General features: G+C 53.2%; 1 protein-coding gene across 5 annotated transcripts in view; it reads left to right on the top strand.

Annotated features, from left to right (window-relative positions):
• SSH3 (slingshot protein phosphatase 3) overlaps nucleotides 1-22,520 on the top strand; it is a 35,882-nt gene that overhangs the window by 6,949 nt on the left and 6,413 nt on the right. For 3 of the 5 annotated variants that reach the window (XM_084631618.1, XM_084631617.1, XM_084631620.1), the window contains exons 3-11: nucleotides 60-225; nucleotides 1,916-2,034; nucleotides 2,425-2,496; nucleotides 3,784-3,849; nucleotides 9,175-9,369; nucleotides 9,730-9,823; nucleotides 10,071-10,199; nucleotides 10,562-10,608; nucleotides 11,041-11,187. In XM_084631618.1, coding sequence (XP_084487744.1) covers nucleotides 60-225; nucleotides 1,916-2,034; nucleotides 2,425-2,496; nucleotides 3,784-3,849; nucleotides 9,175-9,369; nucleotides 9,730-9,823; nucleotides 10,071-10,199; nucleotides 10,562-10,608; nucleotides 11,041-11,187 — 1,035 coding nt within the window. Of the gene's footprint in view, nucleotides 1-59; nucleotides 226-1,137; nucleotides 1,186-1,405; nucleotides 1,504-1,915; nucleotides 2,035-2,424; nucleotides 2,497-3,783; nucleotides 3,850-9,174; nucleotides 9,370-9,729; nucleotides 9,824-10,070; nucleotides 10,200-10,561; nucleotides 10,609-11,040; nucleotides 11,188-22,520 lie in introns of those variants that run through there. The other 2 variants (XM_084631621.1, XM_084631619.1) reach the window with 2 other exon arrangements.

The raw sequence follows: 22,520 nt of genomic DNA on the forward strand, positions 1-22,520 counted from the left end.
TTGTAGGTGCAGGATGTTCCTCTGTCTCATGCCCATGTCCCCTCCCCATCTGCCCCCAGGCACAGCTTCGTCATGGTCAAAGGGGCCGCCCTGCTCCTGCAGGAAGAGGAGAAGCTGGAGACAGTGCAAGAAGCCCCGCCCTCCCCGGACCAAATGCAGAGCCAGCAGGAGCAGCACCTGCAGCTGATGATGGGGCTGCTGCGGCAAGAGGACGCCATCCACCTGGTGAGACGGGGCACAGCTGGCACAAGGTGGCTTCCAGGAGAGACCAGACCAGGGGGCAGAAACAATGGGACAGGGAGCGGAGATGGGTGATGGGGACAGTTGCCACATCAGATCATCAAATCGTTGGGTCCATCCAGCCCAGGATCAACACTTCCCTTCACCTCCCTCCTTGCCAGCTTGCCCCATATCAGCCCCATGGACCCATCCAGTTCAGCATCCCCCCACTGTGCCCCATATCAGCCACATGGGTCCATCCAGTCCAGCATCTCCCCACCATCACCCCTTACCCCAGATTAGCCCAATAGGCCGATCCAGCCCCACAGGCTTCAGTGCTGCAGGAGCAGCTATCTCTGTGTACCCACAATGCATTGCTCCCACCCCACCTCGTCCTGGCACTCCCATTCGGGGGGCCAAGGTCCCCAGCCAGTGCTCTGGGCGTGAGGGTGAGCACAGCTTGGAGCAGCCTAGTGGGTTTGATCCTGGTGTTCAAGGTGGAAGCAACAACAGGATGTATACTGTAGGTGGGGAGGGGAAGGGGCAGACTGCGCCCTCCATGCCTGTGTCTCCCTGCACTCCTACTGCCCCTCTCCTGAGCCCTGTTACTCACTGCCCTGCCCCCTCCCTTCTTCCCAGTCCCAGCTGCAGCTGCCCCTCCCCATCCTGACTGCACTGGCCCAGTTCCTGCAGCACCCCCCCCCACCCCCCGCATCCCACTCCCCACAGCCCTGTGTGCACAGACTCCCTCCCTGGCAGGCTGGCTCAGGGCTGAAGTCCATCCATTGCATGAGCATTATTCATTGTTTGCGATCCCAGGCCTGGTCCCTCCCCCCGCCCCGTCCCTGGCACTGGCCCAGCCTGACTGGAGAATTGTTAACCACTCAGGCACGTGGGCTGCTCCACTGACCGGCAGGGTACAGGATGTCATGCCAGGCTGGAAAGCGCAGGGCTGGGCTGGGCAAAGTAGGCTTCTCCCCCTCCCTGGTGTCACAGCACCCCTTGCTGTGGAGGACGGGGCTGGGCAAAGTAGGCTCCTCCCCCTCCCTGGTGTCACAGTACCCCTTGCTGGGGAGGACAGGGCTGGGCAGGGGAAGGTGGGGTGCTGTCTGTGTGCAGCATGGAGGTTGTTGGGGGAGGGGATCCCTGCCTGTGGAATTTCATTTCTGAGCAGCCAGTTCCCCATTTATGGCTGAAGGGCTCTTGCTCTCACCTCCTGGGCTGGCAGCCAGAGCCAGCTGCACAGTCCAGCCCAGGGGACTCTGCAGGGAGCTTCCCTTGCTTGTAAGGCTGAGTCATGCTGCCTATGCCCCCAGGGGCCCCCCAGCCCTGAGAGCTGTGTGTGGATTGCTGAGCCCCAGTCACACACTGACCCCCAGAGCAGAACAGAGACCCAGAGGTTCATCTCTTAACATCCCCCTTACAGAGCCCTGACACTGAGCTGGGAAACCACTGCCCAGCCCTGCCCTCTGCAGCAGGGGATGCTGGGAAATTGGGGAGAAGGAGGTGCCTTTACTGCCCAGTCCTGCCCTCCCCGAAGGGGGCGCTGGGTCACCACAGAGGGGGCAGAGCCTACTCTGCCTAGCCCCGCCTTCCACAGCAGGGGGCACTGTGACACAGAGGCAGGGGCATATCAGGGGCACCGGGAGGTCACATGAAGAGGCAGGTCTCAGTCTGTCTTTGGCTTCATCTCCAGGCTGTGCGACTGGAGTCAACCCGACCCCACCGGATCCGGTATCTGCTGCTCGTGTCGACGGAGGAGCTGGAGGGCAAGAGCGAGACAGTGCTTCTGGGTGTGGACTTCCCTGAAGAGGGGTGAGGAAATTGCGGGGGGTGCAGTGAGGAGCACGGAGGGATAGGGGATGCAAGGAGTGTGTTGGTGAGTGAGGCATGGGGAGGGGGAGCACAGAGGAGAGGGGAATTAGGGTGGGGGGGAGCAGGACTGAGGAGTGGGGCGTTCATGCCCCATGACCCACGGGGGGAGCCACCTGAGCTCTCAGCACCAGAGTGGTCAAACTCTTTGCTCTGCCCTTGGGCTGCCCCCCAGCACCAGAGCAGAACCCTGGAGAGGCACAGGGAGCTGGAGTCTGTGGGGTCCTTGTTCCAAGTCTTGTCCTTGTTCCAACCTCCCCCATACCCCAGTGGGGACCCCTACACTCACCCCCTAGCTATGCTGTGCGCTTTGACCCCTCTCTCTGCCCCTAGATCAGCCAAATGCACCCTGGGGATGGTGCTGCCCCTCTGGAGCGACACCCAGGTCTTCCTCGATGGTGATGGGTAAGAGATCTCAGTCGTCTGTGCTACCCCACTGGGGAGATCTCCTGTGCGGGGAGAGAGGGAAATTCTGCCTTGTGTGCAATCAGGACTGCGTTTCACCCCCCCACATGCCACACACAGTGCCCCCAGCGAAAGCCTGTCCTGCCCTCTGCTGGACGGAGATGGGAGTACAGGCTCCAGACTCATTGCCTGAACCACTGCCTGGCACACAGCTCCCCCTCCTCTCTCTGAACAGGGTCGTGGGACTCTGAGAGCCATGCCAGCTCCCACAGCAGCACCACCAGCCATGGCCCACGCGAGGTGCTCAAGGTCCCGTGTGCTCTGCTGGGGCAGCTGCATCTTAACCAGCCATCACCAGCCCAGTCAGCAGTGAGAAATTGTACCAAAATGTTTCCTAACGTAGGAAATGTTTATGGGCCACCCTTACATTTCAGAGTCAACATCATAAACTGATACACATTTGTACCTGTCCCAGCTGTTGCTCTGAGCTGCCTGCATACTCAGGCAGATGCCACTGGTGATCTAAGCAATAATAACAACACTTGGCTCCTATCTAGGGCTTTTCATCAGTAGATCTCAAAGCACTATACAAAGAAAGTCAGGAGCATTAGCACCATTTTACAGATGAGGAAACTGAGGCACAGAGGGGGAAGTGACTTGCCCAAGATCACCCAGCAGACCAGAATCCAAGCCAGAAATAGAACCCAGGTTTTCTGAGTCCTAGGCCAGTGCTCTACCCAGTAGCCTCACAGACCTCCTTAAACAGGAAGCATGTATTAAAGGAAATAGCCTTCTGTTCTTCAACTTGAGTCCCAGCTTTTACTCTTTTGTTTACCAGGGTCCTCCCAGTATTTGGAGCTCTTTAGTGCACACTGCGACCTCTGGTGGCTGTATGAAGTACTGCAAGGCCCAGATGTCATTTTTTCTAAAGGAAGCTGAGAGTCTGTGTGGGGATGGGCTTCTCAAATGGGCAGGGCTTGGTTTGTGGGGCAGAGGTTGGGAGAATACCAACACACTCTCCTCCCCCTGCAAATGGTGCTGCCGCTGCTGTATGGAGCAGAGAAAGCCCAGCTTGATTCTCAGATCCCAGATGCTGCAACCCACCCCACCTCTGCTCATGCATGTGATCTGGGTTCCAGGGAGCTGCTGGGCTTGCACTGCGCATTTACAGAGCCTCTCAGTCCAGCCCTGTGTGTGAAGGGTGAATGTCCTCCTCTCCTCCTGCATCCAGCCCCCTCTCCCTGCCCAACCCCCCTGTGAAATCCCTGCCTTGCTCTCTGTGTCTAGGGGCTTCAGTGTGACGTCCGGGGGGCAGACGCGCATCTTCAAACCCATCTCTGTGCAGACCATGTGGTGAGTGACCCCCACACTGCCTGTCAAGTGCAGCTGGTCGGAGCTTTGGGATTATGTGGGGGATGGAATATCACTGTGGCTGGGACCCACTAGAACAAGGGTTTAGGGACAGAGTGGGAGAGATGGGATTTGAGCTGGACTGTGAGCTTTCCATTTGTTCCGCCCATCAGACTTGGAAAACAGGGGATATCTGTGGGGATAGCCCCAGGGAGGAGGTGTCATGGCTGCAGAAAGTAGAGGGATACCTCTGGGGTTTCCTTTGGGGGAGCTGTCAGGGCCACTGGGGCAGAGGGATATCTATGGGGATTGTCCTGGGGTGGAGGTGTGGTGGCTGTGGGAGACAGAGGGATGTCTGTGGGGATTACCTTGGGGTGGAGGTGTGGTGGCAGGATATCTGTGGGAATTGCCCTGGGATGGAGATGTGGTGGCCACAGGAGTTGGAGGGGTATCTGTGGGGATCTCTTCCCCCTTATGTGTCCCTGTGCCGAAGCCCTGCAATCAATGGAACAGGATGTCAAGACTGATTCCCCACTCTGGCATTTCGAGTGCAGAAGGTGGGGGCCCGCAAGGATTCTAAAAATTAATACTGGCCACTCCAGGCTGGCATTGAACTCCCAAGGTCACGGTTTCTCTCTGACCTTGGATGGGTAGCCACCCAAGTGCAAAAACCTCTTTGGGACCCAGGAAGGCTCACTTGGGAATTCCCTCCTCTGGGATACCCTCAAGCCCTTTCACCCCCACCCCACACCAGGGAAAAGCTGAGAAAGAAAACAAAGGAAATCAGCTGTTGCCACCAGCTAATTAAACAACATCTGCACAAACCTCTTAGGGACACAAAAATCCAATCCTGTTCTTAAAAATGGTAAATTTTATTAAACCCCAAATGAAAGGAAATACATTTGGAACCCAAGCTTTTTGCTAGATCTTAAAAAAACAATTACAAAAATTAAGTATCAAGATAGCTCTCTTGAGGTTCAGCTTAAAGGTTACAAGCAAACAAAAGCATCTGGGGTTAGCACAAAGGAGTCCACAAGCCAATAAGAAATAAAATAAATAACCCTAATAGCGTCTTCCTAGACATTCGCTGATTATTACATATTTGGGGTTTCAGATAAGTAGGGTTGAGGTATGATTTGATGCTTTTTCATACCTGGTTTTAAAGCTGCATACAGCATTGCTGCTCTGCTCTTTTCCGGAGAACCACAACACAGACAAAGAGAAGTTATTTCCCTATTTTAAAAAGTTCTAGCCCTCCCATTGGCTCTTTTGGTCAGGTGCCCACTCCTTTCCTTTTACCTGTGGGCTTGTTAACTCTTTACAGGTAAAGCACAGAATCATAGAATATCAGGGTTGGAAGGGACCTCAGGAGGTCATCAAGTTCAACACCCTGCTCAAAGCAGGACCAATCCCCAACTAAATCATTCCAGCCAGGGCTTTGTCAAGCCTGACCTTAAAAAATATCTAAGGAAGGAGATTCCACGACCTCCCTAGGCAACGCATTCCAGTGTTTCACCACCCTCCTAGTAAAAAAGTTTTTCCTAATATCCAACCTAAACCTCCCCCACTGCAACTTGAGACCATTACTCCTTGTTCTGTGATCAGCTACCACTGAGAACAGCCTAGATCCATCCTCTCTGGAAACCCCTTTCAGGTAGTTGAAAGCAGCTATCAAATCCCCCCTCATTCTTCTCTTCCGCAGACTAAACAATCCCAGATCCCTCAGCCTCTCCTCATAAGTCACGTGTTCCAGTCTCCTAATAATTTTTGTTGCCCTCCGCTGGACTCTTTCCAATTTTTCCACATCCTTCTTGTAGTGCAGGGCCCAAAACTGGACACAGTACTCCAGATGAGGCCTCACCAGTGTCGAATAGAGTGGAACGATCACGTCCCTCGATCTGCTGGCAATGCCCCTACATATACATCCCAAAATGCCATTGGCCTTCTTGGCAACAACAGCACACTGTTGACTCATATCCAGCTTCTCGTACACTGTAACCCCTAGGTCCTTTTCTGCAGAACAGCTGCCAAGCCATTCGGTCCCTAGTCTGTAGGGGTGTATGGGATTCTTCCGTCCTAAGTGCAGGACTCTGCACTTGTCCTTGTTGAACCTTATCAGATTTCTTTTGGCCCAATCCTCTAATTTGTCTAGGGCCCTCTGTATCCTATCCCTACCCTCCAGCGTATCTACCTCTCCTCCCAGTTTAGTGTCATCTGCAAACTTGCTGAGGGTGCAATCCACACCATCTTCCAGATCATTTATGAAGATATTGAACAAAACCGGCCCCAGGACCGACCCTTGGGGCACTCCACTTGATACTGGCTGCCAACTAGACATGGAGCCATTGATCACTACCCGTTGAGCCCGACAATCTAGACAACTATCTATCCATCTTGTAGTCCATTCATCCAATCCATACTTCTTTAACTTGCTGGCAAGAATACTGTGGGAGACCGTGTCAAAAGCTTTGCTAAAGTCAAGGAACAACACGTCCACTGCTTTCCCCTCATCCACAGAGCCAGTTATCTCGTCATAGGAGGTAATTAGTTTAGCCAAGCATGACTTGTCCTTGGTGAATTCATGCTGACTGTTCCTGATCACTTTCCTCTCCTCTAAGTGCTTCAGAATTGATTCCTTGAGGACCTGCTCCATGATTTTTCCAGGGACTAAGGTGAGGCTGACTGGCCTGTAGTTCCCAGGATCATCCTCCTTCCCTTTTTTAAAGATGGGCACTACATTAGCCTTTTTCCAGTCGTCCGGGACTTCCCCGGATCGCCATGAGTTTTCAAAGATAATGGCCAATGGCTCTGCAATCACATCCTCCAACTCCTTTAGCACTCTCAGATGCAGCGCATCCGGCCCCATGGACTTGTGGTCATCCAGTTTTTCTAAATAGTCCCGAACCTCTTCTCTCTCCACAGGGGGCTGGTCACCTCCTCCCCATGCTGTGCTGCTCAGTGCAGTAGTCTGGGAGCTGACCTTGTTCGTGAAGACAGAGGCAAAAAAAGCATTAGCTTTTTCCACATCCTCTGCCACTAGGTTGCCTCTCTCATTCAGTAAGGGGCCCACACTTTCCTTGACTTCCTTCTTGTTGCTAACATACCTGAAGAAACCCTTCTTGTTACTCTTAACATCTCTTGCTAGCTTCAACTCCAGGTGTGATTTGGCCTTCCTGATTTCACTCCTGCATCCCCGAGCAATATTTTTATACTCTTCCCTGGTCATTTGTTCAATCTTCCACTTCTTGTAAGCTTCTTTTTTGTGTTCAAGATCAGCAAGGATTTCACTGTTAAGCCAAGCTGGTCGCCTGCCATATTTACTATTCTTTCTACACATCGGGATAGTTTGTCCCTGTAACCTCATTAAGGAATCTTTAAAATACAGGCAGCTCTCCTGGACTCCCTTGCCCCTTATGTTATATTCTCCCAGGGGATCCTGCCCATCATTTCCCTGAGGTGGTCAAAGTCTGCTTTTCTGAAGTCCAGGGTCCGTATTCTGCTGCTCTCCTTTCTTCCCTGTGTCAGGATCCTGAACTCGACCATCTCATGGTCACTGCCTCCCAGGTTCCCATCCACTTTATCTTCCCTACTAATTCTTCCCAGTTTGTGAGCAGCAGGTCAAGAAGAGCTCTGCCCCTAGTTGGTTCTTCCAGCACTTGCACCAGGAAATTGTCCCCTACCCTTTCCAAAAACTTCCTGGATTGTCTGTGCACCACTGTATTGCTCTCCCAGCAGATATCAGGGTGATTGAAGTCTCCCATGAGAACCAGGGCCTGCGATCTAGTAACTTCCGTGAGTTGCTGGAAAAAAGCTTCGTCCACCTCATCTCCCTGGTCTGGTGGTCTATAGCAGACTCCCACCACGACATCACCCTTGTTGCTCACACTTCTAAACTTAATCCAGAGACACTCAGGTTTTTCCGCAGTTTCATACTTGAGCTCTGAGCAGTCATACTGCTCTCTTACATACAGTGCCACTCCCCAACTTTTCTGCCCTGCCTGTCCTTCCTGAACAGCTTATATCCATCCATGACAGTACTCCAGTCATGTGAGTTATCCCGCCAAGTCTCTGTTATTCCAATCACATCATAATTCCTTGACTGTGCCAGGACTTCCAGTTCTCCCTGCTTGTTTCCCAGGCTTCTTTCATTTGTATATAGGCACTTGAGATAAGGGGGGGGTGGAGGGTGAGAAAACCTGGATTTGTGCTGGAAATGGCCCACCTGATGATCACTTTAGATAAGCTATTACCAGCAGGACAGTGGGGTGGGAGGAGGTATTTTTTCATATTCTCTGTGTATAAATAAAGTCTGCTGCAGTTTCCACGGCATGCATCCGATGAAGTGAGCTGTAGCTCACGAAAGCTCATGCTCAAATAAATTGGTTAGTCTCTAAGGTGCCACAAGTACTCCTTTTCTTTTTGAGATAACTCGGTGATCTTCCCTTTTTCTCAGCATGAGGCAGGACCTGCGTGCTCCTGCTCGTGATTCCTCTCGGTATCCCACTTACCTCAGGGCTTTGGTCTACTTCCCCCGGTGAACCTAGTTTAAAGCCCTCCTCACTAGGTTAGCCAGTCTGCTTGCGAAGATGCTCTTCCCTGTCTTCGTTAGGTGGAGCCCGTCTCTGGCTAGCAGTCCTCCTTCTTGGAACACCATCCCATGGTCAAAGAATCCAAAGCCTTCTCTCCGACACCACCTGCGTAGCCATTTGTTGACTTCCACGATTCGACAGTCTCTACCCAGGCCTTTTCCTTCCATGGGGAGGATGGACGAGAAGACCACTTGCGCCTCAAACTCCTTTATCCTTCTTCCCAGAGCCACGTAGTCTGCAGTGATCTGCTCAAGGTCATTCTTGGCAGTATCATTTGTGCCCACGTGGAGAAGCAGGAAGGGGTAGCAGCCCGAGGGCTTGATGAGTCTCGGCAGTCTCTCTGTCACATCGTGAATCCTAGCTCCTGGCAAGCAGCAGACTTCTCAGTTTTCCCGGTCAGGGTGGCAGATAGATGACTCAGTCGCCCTGAGGAGAGAGTCCCTGACTACCAACACCCACCTCTAAGCAAGTAGAGAATAGCTACAAACGGGGATTTTGCAGCTAACTGGCTGGCTGGGTGCCCACAAAAGGGAGCTCTCCCCCCTCTCATTTGTCTCACAGGGGCTGTGACAGTAAAGTAGTTCTAGTGCAGATGCCCCATTCCCAGGCACTAGCCAAGCAGCAGGGGAGCAGGTGGGGTCCCACATGGGGAGGACCCTCTCTCCTCCCAGTGGGCAGGGGTCTGTGCCTTGCGCTTGTTGTGTCTCCAATCTGATGTCTGTCTGCTCCCCTCCCCCAGGTCGGTGCTGCAGGTGCTGCACAAGGCATGCAATGAAGCTGTCCACAACAACCACTTCCCCGGGGGCAGCGCTCTGGGCTGGGCTGAGTGGTACCAGCGCACCATAGCCTCAGAGCAGAGCTGCATCAATGAGTGGCTGGCCATGTCCGACCTGGAGTCCGTGCGGCCCGACTCCCCTGCTCTCTTCTCTGACCAGTCAGTACCAGCGCTGTGGGCGGGGAGGGGTGGTATCGGCACAGGGTGGGAGGCCGGGGGGGCTCCCCCCACCAGCTTCATTCAGCGAGCCACAGATGTCCCCCTCTCCCTGGGGCAGTCCTCACCTTGGCAGCCAGCGGGGATCTGGACAAGGCAGGGCTCCACATAAGAGCCTCGAACGCTGGATGCTGATTGGCTGGAAAAGAGTTCTCACCCCCTTGCTGGAGCACCAGGTTTGAATCTTCCCTAGAGTGTGTGAATCGGTTGAATCTAAGCCAAACCCTAGTAGGCGGGTGGGGTCTGGGGGCAGAATCCGGGAGCCCTGTGGGCTTTGACACCCTACCTATTTCTGTGCCCCAGGCCAACAGAGCGTGAGCTTATGGAGCGGAAGATCCGGGCCAAACTGCGTGAGCTGATGGCCACGGCTGATCTGGAGAGCATCACCTCCAAGGAGGTGGGGTGCATGGGGAGGAGGGAGAGGTGGAGGAGTGGGTGGTGGAGGAAGGGGTTTGGGGTGGAAGATGGAGATGGGCATGCATTTTTGGGTAAAGATGGGCCTGGGAAGTGATTGGCTGCGGGAACGGGAAGGAAAGAGGGGCAGGATGTATGGGTTAGGGGGAAGTGGGAGTAACCAGCCAACCTTGCTTCCCGCCCTGGGGCCAGAGCGGGATCTTCCCTCTGATGCTCTGTTCCCCTTGCAGATCCGCACGGAGCTGGAGCGCCGCACTAGCTGCAGCCTGAAGGAGTACAAGGAGTTCATTGACAATGAGATGCTGCTCATCATGGCCCAGATGGATCGTCCCTCCAAGATCTTCGATCACCTGTACCTAGTGAGGAGCTGCCAGAGGCTGGGGAAAGCTCTGTCCTGGCCTCTTCCAGCAGGGGGCACTGCAGGGAGTGGAGCAGGAATGCAGGCTGTGGGGAGAGCTCCCACCTATTCCAGTTCTGGCCTCTCCCAGAAGGGGGCACTGTGGGAAGTGGGGCAGAAGCACTGGTTGTTAGGGGAGCTCCCAACTACTCCAGTTCCATCCTCTCCCAGCAGGAGGAGCTCTTGCAGTTACTCAGGGCTGGACGTAGCCCCCTGGGGGTTGGACTTTCCTTGAGAAAGCGCTAAGGGAGCGGCTGCAGTCGCTGCCCCGGATTTCCCCATTCGTCCATTCACCCTGCTGTCCCCCTCTCTGCCTGTCTCTAGGGCTCCGAGTGGAACGCAGCCAACTTGGAGGAGCTGCAGCGCAACAGGTGTGTGCTCCGGCCCTGGGGGAGGGTTGGGGGAAGATTCCTCACCTGGCCCGTGTTGACCCAGGGCATCTTTCCATTGCCCTGCAGTGGCCAGACAGTGTAGAGAGGTTAGTGAGTCTGCTGCTGCTCCTAGGGCAAGGTCTGTCCCCACAGCCATCCTGAAACACTGGAGCCCAGGTGCTGGGGGATGGGTGTCTTGGAGGGCCCCTGCCCCTGCCTGCCTATTGTTCTCCAGGATGCAAGGGGCTGTCTGAGCTGACTTTGAAACCTGCCTCCTGCACTGCCTCACTGCACTGCTGGTGCTCCTAGTGGGGGGGCAGGGCAGCTTGTCTCCAAGGCTGCCTGCTGGGATGGGCACTGGGAGTAGGGTGTTTCGGGGTGCGGTAGTACTGGGGAGCCCCCAGCACCTCCCTCACTCCTCCTCTGTGTCAGAATCAGCCACATCCTCAACGTGACCCGGGAAATCGATAACTTCTTCCCGGCACTTTTCACCTACCTGAATGTGCGGCTCTATGATGAAGAGGCTTCCCAGCTGCTGCCCTACTGGAAGGAGACATATCACTTCATCTCGGCTGTCCGGTAAGCGGGAGGCTTGCGGGGAGGAATCGCACATGTGCTGATAACCAGGCGAATCACCCCTCCCATCTCTGGGGAGCTGCTGCCTTGTCCGCTCCACGCACCCCAGCCTCTGTCACTGGAGCTAAATGAGATCCCCAAGATGGTAGTGGCAATTGGACCTTTGTCCTCTCTGTGCCTGCACTGTGGGCTGCAGCCTCTAGGTCAGGGGTGGGCAAACTTTTTGGCCTGAGGGCCACATCAGGTTTCTGAAATTGTATGGAGGGCCGGTTAGGGGAGGCTGTGCCTCCCCAAACAGCCAGGCATGGCCCAGCCCCCACGGGACTCCTGCCCCATCCAACTGCCCCTGTTCCCTGATGGTCCCCTGGACCCCTGCCCCATCCACCCCTCCTTCTCTCAGTCCCCTGACTGCCCCTGGACCCCCTGCTACCCCCCAGGACCCCTGCCCCATCCAACCACCTCTTCTCCCTGACCGCCCCTGGACCCCCCACCCCTAACTGCCACCCTCCACCCTATTCAACTGCCCCTCTCCTTCCTGAGTGCCCCCTCCCCGGGACCCCTGCCCTGCTCCCTGTCCCCTGACCACCCCCCCGGGACCCCTGCCCCCATTCAACCCCCCTGTTCCCCGCCCTCTGACTTTGCGGATGATACTAAACTGGGAGGAGTGGTAGATACGCTGGAGGGGAGGGATAGGATACAGAAGGACCTAGACAAATTGGAGGATTGGGCCAAAAGAAATCTGATGAGGTTCAATAAGGATAAGTGCAGGGTCCTGCACTTAGGACGGAAGAATCCAATGCACCGCTACAGACTAGGGGCCGAATGGCTAGGCAGCAGTTCTGCGGAAAAGGACCTAGGGGTGACAGTGGACGAGAAGCTGGATATGAGTCAGCAGTGTGCCCTTGTTGCCAAGAAGGCCAATGGCATTTTGGGATGTATAAGTAGGGGCATAGCGAGCAGATCGAGGGACGTGATCATTCCCCTCTATTCGACATTGGTGAGGCCTCATCTGGAGTACTGTGTCCAGTTTTGGGCCCCACACTACATGAAGGATGTGGATAAATTGGAGAGAGTCCAGCGAAGGGCAACAAAAATGATTAGGGGTCTAGAACACATGACTTATGAGGAGAGGCTGAGGGAGCTGGGATTGTTTAGTCTGCAGAAGAGAAGAATGAGGGGGGATTTGATAGCTGCTTTCAACTACCTAAAAGGGGGTTCCAAAGAGGATGGCTCTAGACTGTTCTCAATGGTAGCAGATGACAGAACGAGGAGTAATAGTCTCAAGTTGCAGTGGGGGAGGTTTAGATTGGATATTAGGAAAAACTTTTTCACTATGAGGGTGGTGAAACACTGGAATGCGTTACCTAGGGAGATGGTAGAACCTCCTTCCTTAGAGGTTTTTAAGGTCAGGCTTGACAAAGCCCTGGCTGGGATGATTTAACTGGGAATTGGTCCTGCTTCGAGCAGGGGGTTGGACTAGATGACCTACTGAGGTCCCTTCCAACCCTGATATTCTATGATTCTGCTGGGCCAGGAGCTCAGGAGCCGGGCAAGACGGTCCCGTGGACCGGATGTGGCTCGTGGGCCGTAGTTTGCCCACCTCTGCTCTAGGTGGCAACATAAACTGCCTCTTGCAGAGTCCATTACAAAAGGAGTGAGTGTGGGGGAGAGGTCCAAAGACATGCATGGGAACGATCATATGTAACTTGGGTCACGTGTGGGCACTGGAAAAGGAAGTGTGGAGGGCATCTCTGAGATAATCATCATAGCTTATCATTCCAAAACAGCAGCCATGACCTGGTGGTGTCTCTAATCTTAAACAGCTCCTCAGGAGGACAGATGTTGACGGGGGAAGCATTCAGATGTTTGCCTAGGCTCTTCACATTCACATCTGGGGCTGTTCCTCAGCTTCCACTTGATCGTATTGTCACCTGTCTCTGCCACCCCAGCTCTCACTCGATTTAGAGTACATCTGTGTGTGACAGAGCAGGAATTTTCTGTAGTATTTTTACGAGCCCTGTGTGTACCTCAGTTTCCCCTATACCTTGCATGGCGACCTGGTGTGGGGAGAAAAGTTTGCTCTCAGTGAAGGCTGAGACATGGTGCGTGTGTGTGTGTGTGTGTTCGTTCATATGGCCTAGCTGACAGAGCGGACTGAATGGGTTGTTAAAAAAGGGGGGGGGGGTAGCTCAGTGGTTTGAGCATTGGCCTGCTAAACCCAGATTTGTGAGTTCAATCCTTGAGGGGGCCATTTAGGGATCTGGGGCAAAAATTGGGGATTGGTCCTGCTTTGAGCAGGGGGTTGGACTAGATGACCTCCTGAGGTCCCTTCCAACCCTCCTATTCTAATACTAGCAGAGGCCAACTCATATCAATGGAACATCTGAGAAGACAATGGAAAGCCCACTCACCAGGACATTGACACCTAGCAACCAATGACCCCAGAGGGCTGAGGATTTCCCTGCCTCTCAGGAGGGAAGCTGAGCAGAGAGCCCCAGAGGTTCAGGCTCAGGTGGCAGGGAGGCCATATGGCCTGCCCTGTGAATCATAGAATATCAGGGTTGGAAGGGACCTCAGGAGGTCCTCTAGTCCAACCCCCTGTTCAAAACAGGACCAATCCGCAATTTTTGCCCCAGATCCCTAAATGGCCCCTCAAGAATTGAACTCATAACCCTGGGTTTAGCAGGCCAATGCTCAAACCACTGAGCTATCCCTTCCCCCAGAAGGAGACTGCTTCGGTGTCTGGCACCACAAAGGGGGTCCCCCAAGAGATTGTTCAAATTTGGGGGTGTTGCACTGCCCTTGGGGATCCGCAACGCAGGGTTTTCGTTCAAGGTCGTGCCTGGAGGGAGTGGTTGTGAAGGAATTTGGTTCTCCAAGTTCTTCTGCCTCTTTATTACTCTGGAGCTTGCCACAGAGGTATTTGGGGTAAAGGGTTTTCAGAGACAAAGCTCTTTCGGGACTTCAGCCTCATCGATGAAGAGAACTGGATAAATTCAAACTTTAAAAGAAAATTGGATAAATTCATGAAGGTTAAGCTATTAACCAGGATGGGTAAGGAATGGTGTCCCTAGCCTCTGTTTGTCAGAGGGTGGAGATGGATGGCAGGAGAGAGATCACTTGATCATTACCTGTTAGGTTCACTCCCTCTGGGGCACCTGGCATTGGCAATGTTGGTAGACAGGATCCTGGGCTGGATGGACCTTTGGTCTGACCCATATGGCCGTTCTTATGATGGTGGAATGTGTCCGTGCAGTGGGTATCTGGGATCATACACCTGTTTTGGTCTCTCCTTTCTACCTCACTGACGATGGTGTAGTCCCTGCAAGGCAGTATAGCTACAGTTTAAAAGTGCCTGTGATGATTCTGCGGGATTGATTGAGTTTCTGTAACAATTTTGTGTGCATAGCTCATGCTGGACCATATGGAGCACAGCACTCTGGAGCTAGTACCACAGGGCAAGACTGGTCAGTTGGTGTGCTTTGGGGTGAGCTCCCCTTTTATGTGGGCCAGTTTTTGGAGTACGCAATTCCTGGAGTTTCACTTTCTTTTTCAGTTTCTTGATGTGCTCTTTGAGTGCCACCGTTCTATCTGAGGGAAGGGAACAGAAGGAGACTCCACTGATTGGAAGGCATGAGATGCACTGTCCTAGGGTTGGGGGTTCAACGACCACCACTCCCAAGAGGCGGAGGCGGGTGGTGGTGGTCGGGGACTCTCTCATCAGGGGGACTGAGTCATCTATCTGCCGCCCCGACCGGGAAAACCGAGAAGTCTGCTGCTTGCCAGGAGCTAGGATTCACAATGTGACGGAGAGACTGCCGAGACTCATCAAGCCCTCTGATTGCTACCCCTTCCTGCTTCTCCACGTGGGCACCAATGATACTGCCAAGAATGACCTTGAGTGGATCACTGCGGACTACGTGGCTCTGGGAAGAAGGATAAAGGAGTTTGAGGCGCAAGTGGTCTTCTCGTCCATCCTCCCCGTGGAAGGAAAAGGCCTGGGTAGAGACTGTCAAATCGTGGAAGTCAACAAATGGCTACGCAGGTGGTGTCGGACAGAAGGCTTTGGATTCTTTGACCATGGGATGGTGTTCCAAGAAGGAGGAGTGCTGGGCAGAGACGGGCTCCACCTAACGAAGAGAGGGAAGAGCAGCTTCGCAAGCAGGCTGGCTAACCTAGTGAGGAGGGCTTTAAACTAGGTTCACTGGGGGAAGGAGACCAAAGCCCTGAGGTAAGTGGAGAAGCGGGATACTGGGAGGAAGCACGAGCAGGAGTGCGTGAGAGGGGAGGGCTTCTGCCTCATACTGAGAAAAAGGGACAATCAGCGGGTTATCTCAAGTGCCTATACACAAATGCAAGAAGCCTGGGAAACAAGCAGGGAGAACTGGAAGTCCTGGCACAGTCAAGGAATTATGATGTGATTGGAATAACAGAGACTTGGTGGGATAACTCACATAACTGGAGCACTGTCATGGATGGATATAAACTGTTCAGGAAGGAGAGGCAGGGCAGAAAAGGTGGGGGAGTGGCACTGTATGTAAGGGAGCAGTATGACTGCTCAGAGCTCCGCTATGAAACCGCGGAAAAACCTGAGTGTCTCTGGATTAAGTTTAGAAGTGTGAGCAACAAGGGTGATGTCGTGGTGGGAGTCTGGATCAGGGGGATGAGGTGGACAAGGCTTTCTTCTGGCAACTCTCAGAAGTTACTAGATCGCAGGCCCTGGTTCTCATGGGAGACTTCAATCACCCTGATATCTGCTGGGAGAGCAATACAGTGGTGCACAGACAATCCAGGAAGTTTTTGGAAAGTTTAGGGGACAATTTCCTGGTGCAAGTGCTGGAAGAACCAACTAGGGGCAGAGCTCTTCTTGACCTGCTGCTCACAAACTGGGAAGAATTAGTAGGGAAGATAAAGTGGATGGGAACCTGGGAGGCAGTGACCATGAGATGGTCGAGTTCAGGATCCTGACACAGGGAAGAAAGGAGAGCAGCAGAATACGGACCCTGGACTTCAGAAAAGCAGACTTTGACTCCCTCAGGGAACTGATGGGCAGGATCCCCTGGGAGAATAACATGAGGGGGAAAGTAGTCCAGCAGAGCTGGCTGTATTTTAAAGAATCCTTACTGAGGTTACAGTGACAAACCATCCACATGTGTAGAAAGAATAGTAAATATGGCAAGCGACCAGCTTGCTGATCTTAAACACAAAACACAAAAAAGAAGCTTACAAGAAGTGGAAGATTGGACAAATGACCAGGGAGGAGTATAAAAATATTGTTTGGGAATGCAGGAGTGAAATCAGGAAGACCAAATCACACCTGGAGTTGCAGCTAGCAAGAGATGTTAAGAGTAACACGAAGGGTTTCTTCAGGTATGTCAGCAACAAGAAGAAAGTCAAGGAAAATGTGGGCCCCTTACTGAATGAGGGAGGCAACCTAGTGGTAGAGGATATATAAAAAGCTAATGTACTCAATACTTTCTTTGCCTCTGTCTTCATGAACGAGGTCAGCTCTCAGACTACTGCACTGGGCAGCACAGTATGGGGAGGAGGTGATCAGCCCTCTGTGGAGAAAGAAGTGGTTCGGCACTATTTAGAAAAGCTGGACGACAACAAGTCCATGGGGCCAGATGCGCTGCATCCAAGAGTGCTAAAGGAGTTGGCGGATGTGATTGCGGAGCCATTGGCCAAAATCTTCGAAAACTCAGGGCGATCGTGGGAAGTCCCGGACGACTGGAAAAAGGCTAATGTAGTGCCCATCTTTAAAAAAGGGAAGGAGGAGGTTCCTGGGAACTACAGCCAGTCAGCCTCACCTCAGTCCCTGGAAAAATCATGGAGCAGGTCCTCAAGGAATCAATTCTGAAGCACTTAGAGGAGAGGAAAGTGATCAGGAACAGTCAGCATGGATTCACCAAGGGCAAGTCATGCCTGACTAATGTAATTGCCTTCTATGACAAGATAACTGGCTCTGTGGATGAGGGGAAAGCAGTGGACGTGTTGTTCCTTGACTTTAGCAAAGCTTTTGACACTGTCTCCCACAGTATTCTTGCCAGCAAGTTAAAGAAGTATGGATTGGATGAATGGACTACAAGATGGATAGAAAGTTGTCTAGATTGTCGGGCTCAACGGATAGTGATCAATGGCTCCATGTCTAGTTGGCAGCCAGTATCAAGTGGAGTGCCCCAAGGGTCAGTCCTGGGGCCGGTTTTGTTCAATATCTACATAAATGATCTGGAGGATGGTGTGGATTGCACCCTCAGCAAGTTTGCAGGTGACACTAAACTGGGAGGAGAGGTAGATACGCTGGAGGGTAGGGATAGGATACAGAGGGCCCTAGACAAATTAGAGGATTGGGCCAAAAGAAATCTGATAAGGTTCAACAAGGACAAGTGCAGAGTCCTGCACTTAGGACGGAAGGATCCCATGCACCACTACAGACTAGGGACCGAATGGCTAGGCAGCAGTTCTACAGAAAAGGACCTAGGGGTTACAGTGGACGAGAAGCTGGATATGAGTCAACAGTGTGCTGTTGTTGCCAAGAAGGCCAATGGAATTTTGGGATGTATAAGTAGGGGCATTGCCAGCAGATCGAGGGACGTGATCGTTCTCCTCTATTCGCCATTGGTGAGGCCTCATCTGGAGTACTGTGTCCAGTTTTGGGCCCCACAGTACAAGAAGGATGTGGAAAAATTGGAAAGAGTCCAGCAGAGGGCAACAAGAATGATTAGGGGACTGGAACACATGACTTATGAGGAGAGGCTGAGGGAACTGGGATTGTTTAGTCTGCAGAAGAGAAGAATGAGGGGGGATTTGATAGCTGCTTTCAACTACCTGAAAGGGGGTTCCAAAGAGGATGGATCTAGGCTGTTCTCAGTGGTAGCAGATGACAGAACAAGGAGTAATGGTCTCAAGTTGCAGTGGGGGAGGTTTAGGTTGGATATTAGGAAAAACTTTTTCACTATGAGGGTGGTGAAACACTGGAATGCGTTACCTAGGGAGGTGGTGGAATCTCCTTCCTTAGAAGTTTTAAGGTCAGGCTTGACAAAGCCCTGGCTGGGATGATTTAGTTGGGGATTGGTCCTGCTTTGAGCAGGGGGTTGGACTAGATGACCGCCTGAGGTCCCTTCCAACCCTGATATTCTATGATTCTAATGTGACCCTTAAGTACACTGGATATTCATAGAGCTCAAGGATTGTACCAGCCCACGATAGTTTTGCTTGGCCTGATGGTGTTTCAGGTAGAAGGCATAAGCTGGTGTCTTGGTAGGGCTGGCATTCAGGATCCATGTGTGATAGTACACTCAGGAAGCCAGTTAGAATGTCCTCCAATCTTTCCGACTGGGTAGTGATGCAAAGATCATCTGCCTAAATAAATCTTCACACATCGGGAATTCCAGCTGGTCATTTGTGTAGACATAAACCAGAAAGGGTGACGCCACGGAACCTTGGGGCAAGCCATTCCATTGAGAATGACATTGACTTTTCTGGCCATCCATCACAACAAAAAAAGTCACTTTTTGAGCAGGGAGGTGACTTGGGCCACCTTGCTACTTCAGTAGAAGCACACAATAGTTAACAGGGTTATAAGTAACTGACAGGTCAACAGCACAACTTCTCTTAATTTTACAGGCTTTGAAGACATTTTCGATGTATTGAGTTAGGTTTACAACTTGGCCACAGGCAGGAAGGTCCTGGGCATGGTCATCAGTCAACTGGCCTTCTACTGCTGGTGCTATTCCATCTGCTATTGTCTGTTCATATAGCTTGTAGGGCAGGGGTGGGCAAACTTTTTGGCCCAAGGGCCACATCTGGGAATAGAAATTGTATGGCGGGCCATGAATGCTCACAAAATTGGGGTTGTGTTGCGGGAGGGAGTGAGGGCTCAGGTTGGGGGTGTGGGCTTTGGGATGGGGCCAGAAATGAGGAGTTCAGGTTGTGGGAGGGGGCTCTGGGCTGGGGTGGGGCAGTGGGGTGCCGGGGTGGGTGAGGACTCTGGGGGTGTGGGCTCTGGGGTAGGGCTGAGGATGAAGAGTTTGGGGTGCAGGAGGGTGCTGTAGGCTGGGATCAAGGGGTTTGGAGGGGGATCAGGGCTGGGGTGGGGGATTGGAATCCCGGGGGGGGTGAGGACTCCGGTTGGGGGTGTGGGCTCTGGGGTGGGGCTGAGGATGAAGGGTTTGGGGTGCAGGAGGGTGCTCTGGGCTGGGATCAAGGGTTTCAGAGGGTGGGAGAGGGATCAGGGCTGGGGCAAGGGGTTGGGGCATGGGGAGAGGCTCAGGGGGGCAGGCTCCATGCGGCTTCCAGAAGGAGCAGCATGTCTCATCTCTGGCTCCCATGGGGAGGTGCAGCCAGGCGGCTTTTGCACGCTGCCCCGTCCAAAGGCGCTGCCCCTGCAGCTTCCATTGGCGCGCCGGAGGGGGCCATTGGAGCTGGAGCGTAGGAGCCGGAGCGGGGCCATGCTGCTGCTTCCAAGAGCTGCATGGAGTGGCCCCCGATCCTGCTTCCCGGCCAGAGTGGGGCAAGCCCCAGACCCTGCTTCCCAGCAGGAGCGCAATGGCCAACTTAAAACTGCTGGCGGGCTGTAGTTTGCCCACCCCTGTTGTAGGGTAAGCAGAATAAGGCTCTTGAGTGGTAATGTTACAGAGTTTAGGGTCTTTGTGGCTTGAGTAGTGCGACAGCTTTGGCCTGTCTTCACAGCGTGGGTACCTCCATGCAGGAATCAAAGAAGTCAAACAGCCACTTCTGTTCTCCCACCCTGAAGCAAGGGTACCAGAAAACGGGGGAGCAGGGGCCATGGCCCCATCACATTTTACCGGCTGTAAGGGTGAGTGATGGGGGCGGGGTCTTGGGGGGGAAGAGGTGGCACGAGGGCAGAGGCTCAGGAAGAAGGGGTAGTGTGGTGGGAAAGGGTTAAGAGTACATTTGATCTCCCAGAATCCAGCTGTCTCTCCATGTTCCAGCGTTTTTGTGGCTATGTCAGCTCCTGGTGTTGGAGCTGATCATTGTGGACTTTGCTGTCTCCTGCTTGACTTGTTCCATTCAGCACACAGCTGCGTGGGCGGGTTTACGGGTTGTGATGCTTCATGATATGACTGCAGCGGTGCACTTTGGTTGTAGTCCATAGGGGTCAGCTCGCGAATGGTGGCCTGTGCTTTTTTGCTTTCATGGCACAAGTTTGTTGCTAGAGGGATCCAGGTCAAACAGGTCTGAATATCTCCTTGAATTGCTGGTTTGTCTGTTCTGAAGCCCCAGTACAGATAGTGTCCGAAGTCCCTGGGACGCTTCCTGGCGGTACCCAGGATTGTGCAGCACCTAAACTACCACCTGCCCTTAGCATGAGAGAGCCTGGTCTGTGCCTGCCAGAAATCAGCTCCGTGACTCCACCAGCAACACAATCGCCCCACTCTCAGCCTGCACAGACACCGCTGTCCCTCTGCAGATGAGCAACAGGCACGCTTCAACCCCCAAGCATCCCCCTGGAGCATCCAGCCCCTGCTCCACTGGACACTCGCAGTATGTACCGATCCGTCGTTCGTTTGGGACCGTGCCCCGCAGCTTCCCACGTACATCGCAGCTCACTGCACTGCGATACATTTATAGGGAAAACAAGGTGAGGCAAAATACCTTGTTCGCTTCAGCAGGCTCAGTCCTTTTTAGCCTTGGACACTCGTGTCTCGGACAAGGTGAATCCTTACAGGTGGCACAGGGTCCTGCTACTCGTCTCCTCAGTCAGTCCCTTGTGCTGGTTTTCCTTCCCTTCTGGGGAGCGAGTGCAACCTCCCTACTGGGAAGGTCTGGTGTCTTGCTGCAAACAGCCTGCTGGCAGCTTCCCTGCTCCTCTCACTCCCTCACTCTCCCCCTCCTACCACCCAGGGGAGGGTTTAAAAAGGTCCCAAGTAGTTGGAGTCCGCTGACCCTAATTGGTTCCCTAGCAGCCCCTTTTCCAGCTGAACCTTATTGCCCCCTGGTTCTCTCTCCTCAGTGGATAGGGAGGGGCCTTTTAATCTCTTGGGACTAATTACTACCCCCCTTTTGTAGCTGTTTGTCCTGGGTTTACCATATATTCCGCCCCCCCCCCCGCTCAACACTACGGGTTTGGGCTGGCAAACAGGGCACTCTCGACAGGCCATCCACATTGTCATGTTGGATTCCAGACCTATGTTGTACTCTGAAGTGGAAGGGTTGAAGCAACAGGAACCATCTCGTCACTCTCGCATTTTTGTCTTTATTTTGGTGCATCCACTGCAGAGGAGCATGGTCCGTGACAAGGGTAAAGCTCCGTCCCAGTAAATAGTAGCAGAGGCTTTCTACAGCCCATTTTACTGCCAGGCATTCTTTTTCGACAACGGCGTATTTCCGTTCCCTAAGCAGGAGCTTCCTACTAAGGAAGAGGATGGGGTGTTCATCATCCCCGACCATTTGTGAAAGTACTGCCCTCAACTCTACATCAGAGGCCTCGGTTTGTAGGATAAACTCCTTCCCCCAGTCTGGGGCCACGAGTACGGGGTCAGTGCAGAGGGCCGTCCGTAGAACTGAAAAAGCGTCTTCAGCTGCGGTCGTCCATCTTACTATGTCTGGGCCCCGAGCTTTCGTTAGGTCCATTAATGGGCATGCCCTGGTGGCAAAGTGGGGAATGAACCATCTAGAGTACCCCACTAGTCCCAGAAATGCTCTGACCTGGTTTTTTCGGAGTGGTTGGGGCCACTTCTGTATAGCTTCTAACTTGTTGAGTTGGGGCCTCATCCACACCCCTCCCCACTATATACCTGAAGTATTTGGCTTCATCTAGCCTGAGTGAACATTTGGAGGGGTTTGCCGTCAGCCCCGCCTTCCTCAGGGTATCCAGCACTGCCTCCACCTTCTCCAAGTGTGTCTCCCAGTTGGTGCTATATATGATAACGTTGTCGGTTAGCTCATCTATCTAGGGTATAGGGTACGCATCAAACTGGGATACCTCCTTCAGCTTTCGGAAGTCGTTGCAGAACCTCACACTGCCATCCGGCTTAGGCACTGAAACCACTGGGCTTGACCATTGGCTATGAGAGTCTTCAATGACTCCAAAGGCCAGCATTTTCCTGACCACTGTCCTGATCTCCTCGCTTTTGGCCTCTGGGATCCGGTATGGCTTGACGTTCACCTTCACTCCAGGCTCTGTGAGGATGTGATGGTGAACCTCAGTAGTCCTGCCTGGCTTTTCTGAGAACACATCCTGGTTGCGTTTAATCAGGCTGATCACTTCAGATCGTTGCTCCGGAGTCAACTCCGGGGATATTCGCACTTGGTCGGGCTGGTCGCTTTTAGGGGATGGTGCCCCTAGCACAACCACATGCGCTTCTCTATCC

The sequence above is a fragment of the Lepidochelys olivacea genome, assembly GCF_965140295.1.
Source record: "Lepidochelys olivacea isolate rLepOli2 genome assembly, chromosome: 6".
In the NCBI taxonomy this organism is placed as follows: Eukaryota; Metazoa; Chordata; order Testudines; family Cheloniidae; genus Lepidochelys; species Lepidochelys olivacea.